The following is a 10790-nucleotide window of genomic DNA, read 5'->3' on the forward strand; positions in this document are numbered from 1 at the left end:
AGATTCAGTATCGGGTTGTGTAGCTGCGCTGACAGCTAAACCTAATTTGAGAGAAAGAATTGTGCAAGCACAAAGAGAAGATTGGTTCTTGGAGAAGATGCGTCTCGCTGCAAGAACGAATGAAACGAAAGGATTTACTGAAGCAAAGGATAACGCACTTATGGTTGGTGAAAGATTGTGTGTGCTATACAAAGAAGAATTAAAGAACGAGATTATGAGCGAGGCTCATGATACTCCTTACACTGCACATCCAGGCAGCACAAAGATGTACCAGGATTTGAAGAAAATTTTCTGGTGGAAAGGAATGAAAAGAGATGTAGCATTGTTTGTTGAGCGATGTCTCGCTTGTCAACAAGTGAAGGCCGTGCATTAGAGGCCATATGGAATGCTGCAACCACTACCTATCCCCGAGTGGAAGTGGGAGCACATCAACATGGACTTCGTCGTAAGCTTACCGAGGTCGGCACGTGGAAACACTGCTATTTGGGTCATAGTGGACCGATTATCAAAGTCAGCGCACTTTCTGCCAATTCAAATGACTTTTGGATTGGAGAAACTTGCAAAGTTATATGTCAAAGAGATAGTACGCCTTCACGGTGTACCTGTATCTATCACGTCAGATCGTGACACCAGATTCACATCACGTTTCTGGAAAAGTTTACAAGAAGCAATGGGCACTCAGCTGAACTTCAGCACAGCGTACCACCCTCAGACTGACGGGCAGTCAGAAAGAACGATTCAGATTCTAGAAGATATGCTGCGAACGATTGTCGCAGACAAAGGTGGAAGTTGGGAGGATTTGTTACCTCTTGTAGAATTTGCTTATAACAACAGTTATCAAGCAACAATTGGAATGGCCCCATATGAGGCCTTGTATGGCCGAAAATGTCGTTCACCACTCTACTGGGATGAAGTGGGCGAGAGAAAGTTGTTAGGTCCTGAAATGGTCCAACAGATGGTTGAGAAGGTCGACCACATCAAGCAAAGAATCAAAGAAGCTCAAGATAGACAAAAGTCTTACGCCGATAAACGCCGATCGGAGTTGGAATTCAATGTTGGGGATCGAGTTTTCCTCAAAGTTTCTCCCTCAAAAGGAGTTATACGTTTCGGGAAGAGGGGCAAGTTACGACCCCGTTATATAGGACCTTTTGAGATCGTAGATAAGATAGGCCCTGTAGCCTATAGGTTGGCATTGCCGCCCAGTATTGGAGACGTGCACAATGTGTTTCATGTCTCTCAGTTAAGAAAGTATGTGTTTGATCCAAAACATGTGATTAAGCATGATGAAGTGGTCCTAGCCCAGGACTTAAGTTATGAAGAGAAACCAGTCCAGATACTTGATCGCAAGGTTCAAGTTTTACGTAACAAGAACATCGTTCTCGTTAAAGTGAAGTGGAACCATCACGGGATGGAAGAGGCCACATGGGAACTTGAAGATTCAATGAAAGACAAGTATCCCCAGCTAGATTATCAAGGTATGTAATTTCGGGGACGAAATTTTTTTTAAGGAGGGAGGGATGTAATACCCCGTTTCCTCGAGCTAAGTTTATAATAATTTTGAACTTAGATTTAAGATAATTCACACCGGATAAAGAAAATGAATTTATTTTAATTCCAACAAAAGTGATTTACAAAAACATTTGTAAATTTAGTTATTAAATTTATATGCATTGCATATTTATTTAATTTAGCATTCAAGCAATTTCACGAGTTTTAATTAGCCAACCCTGAAGAATTTCTACAGTTTCGATAATTTTATCCTGATGGATTTTATTTGTCCAATCAGCCCCAAAAGTTAGCTAAAAGCATACATCCCATCAGCCACCCTACAACTCTTACCATCAACTTTTTCCCTTCTCTGCAAAGCCATACACTTTGGCAAGATATTTACTTCACCATTTTTCTTTCACTCATTTTCCTCACTCTGTCATAAGCAGAATTCAAGTGTAGCAATTCCAGGTTTTCCTAATAATCTCTCATCGGATTTATGTTCCCAATTTTCAAATCAAACTTATGTTCTTAATTTTCACAGCATTCCCTTTTTCTTATTCAAGAATCTGCCCAAGATACCAGAACCACTAAAAGAAACTCAGACACGATTTTATTTCATCTACACCACACAGCAACAAATCCAGTGAAAGGTTATATTTCTAACTCATCCAGTTCACGCCAAGTTCATCAATTCTTAGCCGAGCAGCAAAACACAAACACACATCCATAATCTCATCAAGATACATGCATATATATTGTGCATATATTTACATTCAAACATGACTGTTGTAAAGAAGAAAGGGAAAGGATTTAATTTTGAAGCTTTGATTTTGGTTCGCCACTGTCACAGAGAGAGAGAGAGAGAGAGAGAGAGTTGGGTTGGGGCGGTGGTTGATTTACAGAGGGAGGCCAGGGCGCGGCGGCCCTGCCGCTGTCGTCCGGCCACGGACGGAGGCAGAGCAGAGTAGAGAGGGAAGGAGCGGCGACCTCGCCGTTTCCAAGGAGGGAGACGATCAGACGGAGTGAGGCGTGGGTTTCAATTTTGAGAGAAAGTCGAGGGAGAGACGGCGGCAGCCTATCTGCTGCTATCGGCCGGAGATCTGAGGGAGAGACGGCGGTGCTGTCGTTGCAGTCGCCGAAAAAGGGAGAAGGGAGAGGAGAGCTGGGACCTGTCGCCGCTTGCTCCGACGAGCTCCGACGGCGATGGATTTCCGATCAGTTGAGAGAGAGAGAGAGAGAGCAGTCGAGTGTTGAGAGAGAGAAGAGCAGTCGAGAGGGGTGAGAGACTGATGAATGTGTGCGTGGGTGTGCGACTGATAGGGGGGAAGGAAAAGTAGGGCCGTTGTTGGGCTTCTGTGTTGGGCCGGTTTTTGTTTAATTATCAGTTGGGTCTTTATTTTATTAATCAGTTGGGCTGATTAGTTTAAATTCAGCTGGGCCTTATTTTAAACATCATTTGGGTCAGTTTTATTTTAAAACTTTGGGCTGCCTTGATTAATTAAATTAATTGGGCTGCCCTATTTTATTAATTGAACTATTAATTAGTTTAATTAATTATTTTCAAAGACTAGTTTTCATAATAATATTAAATTATTATTATGTGCATATTTTAAGTAATTACTTATTATATGCTAAGGATGACATGAAATTGCATTATATTTTGCAATAAAAGTATTTATGATTTAATTGGTTTTATTTATAATTCCAATTATTAAAGAAAGATGAGTGAGAATATTGTTGGTGTTCTTAACTCAAGAGAAATGTTTTCAATTATTTATTCTTCAAATTTTGAAAACCCGGCTAAGTGAATCATAGAATATTAAGCACTACACCATGACTTAAGATTATATTCAAGGAGACCTATTGAGAATAGATTTCTTGTAGGCTTTGAGCAACAGGAGGATTAGCACTGCTATTCCGATTCAGAGATAACGTTAAGCGACAGGCATTGCCTATACAGGTGGGCTTATTTTCCAAATGTATGATTGAGCTAATGAGCTTAAATGTTTCATGAAATACAAACTGTTTATCCAATAAATATTTTTGTGCACTCTACCATGTTTAAGGCTCGCGCAGTTAATCAATTGAGGTTCTCTTATGACCTAATACGTTGTTTGAGAATTGTGTACACTTGTTAGTTGACTCGGTGGGTTGATCTCCATCGGGCTCTAACCAGAGGCGTTATAAGGGTGCTCGGCTGGATGTGTTCCGGAGCATGAGAAATAAGAGGCCTGCCTGGGTAGCATCCCGAGGTCAAAGTAAACTTGGCTGGGTTACGCCCTCAGTCCAAGCCAGCGGGAGACAGAGATCCGTCGGTGGCTAAAAGGTCCGGGATCACAGCGAGTAACAGAATAGAGTGTGACAACTGCGCGCAATCAAAGATATATATATATATATATATATATATGAAATGTTTTAACATGCATAGAAGTTATTTTTCTTTAAAACCTTCTATGTCATGTCAGTAAGATTGGATAAACTGCTCTTATAGATTATGAAATGTTTTAAAGTTGCAGCCCACTAAGTACATTAGTACTTAGCCCAAAAATACTTTCAAATGTTTTCAGGTTAATGGCGGGTGATGACGGGGCGGAGCTGAGGCTAGAGTTCAACTCCTTATTTTTATTTCCGCTGCAGAACTAGCCAGTATCTGTCTTTTGTTCCTTAACTTAAGACCTATTATGTTGTGATTCTAAACAATATCTTTTGTTGAGCCTAGACTATTGACTCTCAAGTATTTCGATCAGTGAATGTTGGTTATCTGAAGCATGACACTAAACTTATGATCCTGAAGTTATTATGTTTGTTGATTGATTCGTATCACTTGAATACCTGTCTTTCTTCATCCAAAGGGGCTAAGCCCGATTGTTATCCCTTTTATTCGAATTTCACAAGGATTTTCCCTTGTTCATTTAGATGATTAGTCGTACCCCAGTTATAGTTATTGTTTCAAGAATTGGGATGTGACAATATTATAATAAAGTATTATAACCGATATGATGTTAACAAAATGAACCATTATTGTGTGACTAACGATGTGGCCGTAACTATTGTAAAACTATGAAATAAAATTTAATTAATTAGTGAAGTTGTAATAAAAAATGAATTTTATAAGATATATATAATGTAGGAATATTTATGTTGGGGAAACCATTGAAGTTGTACAAGCACAAAAAAAATGCCTAGAATACATTATAAATGAATAAATATATTACACAATGAAATTATGTGATAACTTATTATGGAGGTGCAATATTAAAATTGTGAAATTGGGAAAAATTTAGATTAATATAAGCGCTAGTATAATATCATAATGAATTAGTGAAGTTGAAATAAAAAGTATACTCCATCAAATAGAGTTGAATTAATTAATTGAAGTAAATTAGTGAAATTGAGAAAAATAAATAAAATAAAATGAATCATATGCAGAGATATCGATCGGAAAACTATATAACATATACTTGAATAAAAAACAATGTATTATTGTAAATAATTAAACGTGATATGTCAATAAGACAATGAACTGCTATAGTGTATGTAACGAAGTCGATATAACTATTCGTTATAAAATTATGAGTTATTAATTATTTTAAGTTAAATTACTGAATATAATATATAAATAAAAAAAATAAAGTTAAATGATTAATACGATTGGATTTCGCTCGCGACTCTATTTAACATATACTTGAATGAGAAACAAGTTTATATAGTAAAGTATTAAACATGATATATGCCCTTAATACGATGAACTCTATAGTATACTTAACGAAGTCGATATAATTATTCGTTATAAAATTAAAATGCAGTTAATTAATTAATTTAAATTAAATTATTGAATATAATATAAATACACACACACACACATATATATATATATATATGGATTTTTCATTCTTTTGTGAAGATTTGATTTTTGATTTTATTCATGGAAAATAAATCATAAATATAAAAGTGGTGAATATCTAATTTTAAGGATGATAAAAATCATTCAGAATGTTATACGAAATTCCATCACACTTTTTAACAAACATCTGGCGTGCATTCAAATAGTGGATTCAAGTATTAATATTACTTACTTATTAATGGGAAAAAAATCATAATTTTCAAAAGAATAAAAACATAATTTCCAAAAATATAAATAATAAAAATTTCGGAAAAAATCTTGAAATATTTTACGAGAATCTCTAAAATAGTGGATTCAAATATAGGATAATTTTGTGGAGAATGAGAATATCTAAATTAGTGGAAACAAATCTATGTCCAAAAAATTTTCGCACTATCAATTATATCATGAACTATTGAAAATAATTTTTTAAAGCTTGAACTATAAAATTTTGTATCAACTGCACCTTTTATCCATTTTTCATCCTTTGAATTTAGGGGTTTTTGCAAATAAAATCATGAACAATTTTGAATTTGCAATTTTAACGCGACTTTTGAAGTGTGGCGAATTAAATCATAACCTTTTCAATTTTTGCAATTTCGTCCTCTCAATTTTTTCCGGCCACCGGAGTGATGAGTTGGAGCTTATGTGGATTATTTTTTTTCCACGTAATTAATTTCTGACTAAGATTAAAATAAAATCAAAACCTAATTCTTTTATTTTTCTTCTTTTTCGTCGAACTTATTTCAGTATCCCCCATTTTCCTTAAACTAGTACGCCCTCTCGTACGATGCACGGCCACGATATATTTATTTATTTTAAAAATTTGAAATTATGTAAAAATATTATTATTTATGAATCAAATTAATTAATAACAAAAAATATATTAGTTTAAATATTATATTTGATTTAAAATAGTGTATAGTAATAATTTTATCAACTTAATGAGTAGGAGTATAATATTAAGTTCAATGAGTATTGTATAATAATAATTAAATTTACCGAAAGTTTTTTGTTATTGATGATTATTTTCTATTAAAATTAAAATTAATAAATACTTTTATAATATTGTCTCGATATTTGTTGATAATTGTACATTATATTTTTTAATTAATAATTTAATTTAAATAGTATTATGTATGCTTTGATAAAATAATTCAACAAATAAATACTTATTATGTTTTTTTAATCAAAAGAGAAGAGAAGATATATAAATTTTGTAGGAGAAAGAGATACAAATTAAATAGAAATAATATAATAACAAAATAAGGAGAAAGAGAAAAAATAAAGAATATTGTAAAAGAGCTAGGAGGGAGAAAAACAATCACTTTAAAATTTTAAATTATAATAAATTATTTATTTCAAATTCATATTTAATGAATTTTAAATCAAATTGAAGATCTTGTCATAATCTTTAACTTAAGATACACATCAAATATATTTTTATAAAAGACGAAAAAGAAGTAAAATAAAAGAACTAGGTTTTGATTTTGTTTTAATCTTAGTTAGCAATTTAATCTTAGTTAGAAATTGATTACGTGGAAAAAAATAATCCACATAAGCTCCAACTCATCACTCCGGTGGCCGGAAAAAATTGAGGGGATGAAATTGCAAAAATTGAAAAGGTTATGATTTAATTCGCCACACTTCAAAAGTCATGTTAAAATTGCAAATTTAAAATTGTTCGTGATTTTATTTGCAAAAACCCCTTGAATTTATAATTAGTAAGGCATATAATCACATCATTTTATATAATGTATGTCCAAAAAAGAATAATTCTAAATACATTGTGGCATCCGGTGAGTCACGTTAAATTTTTTAAGCTAAAAAAATGGACGAATGGTACAATTGATACAAAATTTTATAGTTCAAGGTTTAAAAAATTATTTTCGATAGTTCATGATATAATTGATAGTGCGAAAATAGTTTGAGGTTTAAAGTGATATTTATCATAAATTAATGGAAATATCATGAACTATTAACCCAAACCTCTTTTGTCCAGCTATAGCTAAAGCCCAATCTGCGCATATAGGTTACACTCACCAGAAAATTCCAACCCTTTATCTCTCTACGTGTTTCTCTCTTTTACTTCATCTTTAGCTTTTCTTTTTACTTGGCCCAACCGTCATCTCAACTCTAATGTTAGACCCAAAAATATTGTATTTTTTGCATTTTCCTTTTTACTTGGCCCAAGCGTCATCTCAACTCTAATGTTAGATCTAAAAATATTGTATTTTTTCCTTTTTCCTTTTTACTTGGCCCAACCGTCATCTCAACTCTAATGTTAGGCCCAAAAATATTGTATTTTTTCCTTTTCCTTTTTACTTGGCCCAACCGTCATCTCAACTCTAATGTTAGACCCAAAAATATTGATATTGTATTTTTTTCCTTTTCCTTTTTTACTTGCCCCAACCGTCAGGCCTCATCTCAACCCTAATGTTGAACAAAAACATCATACTTTGATATCCATATTTAACATAAATCCACTCCAACTTTGCACCAAACTTGGCCCAGCTTTTACACTATCACCAACCCCCAACCCTCTATCAAATTTGGTGAAAGTATGTGGGGTTTCACGCCATTTCACTTAGATTCTACACTAACTTTGGGGAAATTGAATGGTGTTATATCTAATTTGATGCTAGTTTGAACGAATGTTTTGAAGAATATTTTGAATATGTATGTTGATAGTTATGGGTGAACATAATATTTTTGACTATATTATTTTCATGTGGAGATCGGATATGTAAGAACTTTGATAGCTAAATCCAAACTTAAGGCAATAAAAGACGAAAAAACACATAGTGACAGATAAATGGACTAGAAACTAATTTTATGATATAGCGAAGAAACTAATATTTACAGAAATTAAATCTAAACAAGCTGTGAGTGAAAACCCAACAGGAAGAGGAACTTATTGGGTATTTTGCATGTATACAAATGCAAAGTAGATTGTATTTATACACCCTTGTGTTGATCTTCAAAACATGAATGGCGCAGGCGAAAATGCGGGCATTGCGCTTGAAATGTGGGCCCTCCTGCATCACCAAACAATCAACTTTAAATGTTACTCCTTAATTAACAAATGTACAGTGAATTCACAAATATACATCGACAATGAAGAGCAATATGTTGGTAAGAAGCTTCTTCTCTAATTAATAGGAGGGTTCTCTTTCAACCAATATAGGTCGGAAGTTCGAGTTAGTGAGTATGTTTTTTCCTTTATTTGAGTGTTTTAAGGAAAAAAAAATCACTTATACATATAACTAAAATGGAGTGCCCACATTTAGCTGACGATAACAATTTATTTCAGAAAGATGTATTTGAAACTTGAGAAAGAATTGTGTAGCTTAATTTGTATATATACTTTGTTTTCTCTTGAAGCATAGTTACATATAATTTTGATAATCTAGTATCAAATTCAAAGAGTACACTTAACTTCCAATATTTGTTTGTTTAATTATTAAGAAGTTGAGTTTCCAAATCAAACAATAATCACCGATTGAGCTTATTAAAATTTATTATTATCACAGTTAAAATTTAATTGATATGGATTCACCAAATATCCGAAAGTACGTCTCCTGTTAAAGTGGCTTAACTAAGGTACACACATGAGATGAGAAGTTAGCACAAAATTAGGGCTAAAATTAGAATAAAATTGAAGTCCGAAATTGGTCAATAATCGTTGAAAATAGGTCACATTACCGGTAATCATCGTGAGCGAGGGACCGGCGCCGATCTCTTTGGGACATGGAGGCGACCTTCCTCTTTAGGCTGCGCTGCCAGCCCTCCGCCGGCTGTCGGACATTATTAATTTTCCCCGCGGTTAGCACATCTTCCGATATCGATGACAGCGAAGGCCGCCAGTCATGGCCACCGCCCCTCGCTCTATCATGCTTCCGCGCCGCGCGGCGGAGAGGCTTCTCCACCACTAACAATCTCGCGTCGTCCGGTTGCCGACGTGTCTCCGACGACGATGACACACAACAACCGACGAGTTCCAGCAAAAACTTCATAGCTTAGAACGCAGAGAGTCTTAAGAGAATCGATTAATTAACCGAAACAGTGGAAACGTGCAAGACGTTCAGCGCATTCGCGCACTCTTCATTTTGTCAATCCATGTTGGTGTAGTTTCAGAGAGAGAGAGAGAGAGAGGAATCATGCGTTGTGTGTTGTTGCTATTGAAGTTGTGATGAAGTGTTATATTAATAGATAGGTGGTGTGGTTTTGTCCTTATCTAGAATGAGGAGATTAATGCGCCATCAAATCAAAAGTTTCCGCTAAATAGTTGGGGGCGTTGGTTTTGGTTCGGTGAATATTATACAGTGGATAAAACTGGTATGATTGAACATAATTTAATTTGAATAATTAATTAAATTACGGATTGAGTTATATACGGGCTTAATTTTACAAATCAAATATTTAATTAAATTAAATTATTTTATGAATCATAGTTAATTTATCACTCAAAATTATATCTGCAGTTATACTTATTTGTGGTTAGTTTTATCATTCCCAAAATGCCATATGTGTGGGAGTATGGAGGTGCCGTATCCGTGAGTGAATAAAGGATAGCTACTGTATTTGGAATCTATCCGAATTTATTTGGGATATGATTAACCGTAGCCATTGCTTAGGAATGTGGCGCTGGTGTGAATATATATCTCCTTGTAAGTAGTCACTCACTTAATCCATATTGTTTGTATTTCATAGCAAATAGTGTTACGATCTTATATTTCATGTGGAACCATTATTACTTTTTATCTATGTTGATATATATATATATATATGCAATGTAAATAAATAAATAAAGAGTAAAATAATGATTCTAAGCAATTAACCCCAGAATATTAATAATGATAAACAAGAAAGGTATAACGAGAAACAAGTATGCTGACATTATATCCCACTCAAAATCGATGACATATATGCCACACCACATTCCTCGAAAACGACGTCGCATCACTGTACCATGAACTTTGATCGCGGGAACATGCTAGATAAAGATGTTGCCACCATGTTTTACGTGTTTAATGATTTATTTATATTTATATTTGACGACCACTTTCGATTATATAATGGTAAACTGTATGAGAAGATTTTGTAGTTGGAAATAAATCCACTCCGCCTACTGCCCGATCGCATTAAGGTCGTCTATCCGTTCCTTTTAATTTCTTGACATAGGTATTTATTTTCCGTCAAAAAAAAGACTTTAGGTATTTATTTTTTGGTTGAATTTATCAATAGATATTAATAAATTCTAAGCTATAATTGCTTAGCTTTTAAGCGTAATTTATGTCTCTTAACTCGCAATAATTTGATTGATGAGATACCAAATGGGCAATCGCGTTGCTCCCATATTGAATTGAAGCAACTGAAGCCATACTTTATTTATAAGTACTACTTCCTTTGTCCC

General features: G+C 34.1%; 1 protein-coding gene across 1 annotated transcript; it reads right to left on the minus strand.

Moving 5' to 3' along the window:
- Positions 1-8190: 8190 nt before the first annotated feature.
- Positions 8191-9576, minus strand: LOC131007815 (uncharacterized). Its single transcript, XM_057934732.1, has 2 exons — positions 9080-9576; positions 8191-8412 (listed from the first exon to the last, which is right to left on the minus strand). Exons 1-2 carry the CDS (start codon positions 9388-9390, stop codon positions 8355-8357), a joined length of 369 nt encoding a protein of 122 aa, XP_057790715.1. The 5' UTR covers positions 9391-9576; the 3' UTR covers positions 8191-8354.
- Positions 9577-10790: the final 1214 nt, after the last annotated feature.

The sequence above is a fragment of the Salvia miltiorrhiza genome, chromosome 2 (genome assembly GCF_028751815.1).
Source record: "Salvia miltiorrhiza cultivar Shanhuang (shh) chromosome 2, IMPLAD_Smil_shh, whole genome shotgun sequence".
Lineage (NCBI taxonomy): Eukaryota > Viridiplantae > Streptophyta > Magnoliopsida > Lamiales > Lamiaceae > Salvia > Salvia miltiorrhiza.

What these genes read in the sequence shown, in the direction of transcription:
- LOC131007815 (XM_057934732.1), bottom strand. Translation starts at nt 9,390, where the DNA reads ATGAAGTTTTTGCTGGAACTCGTCGGTTGTTGTGTGTCATCGTCGTCG. An exon ending in CTCGCTCACGATGATTACCG is followed by an intron (nt 8,413 to 9,079) that starts GTAATGTGACCT and finishes TTGGTGATGCAG; the next exon opens with GAGGGCCCACATTTCAAGCG.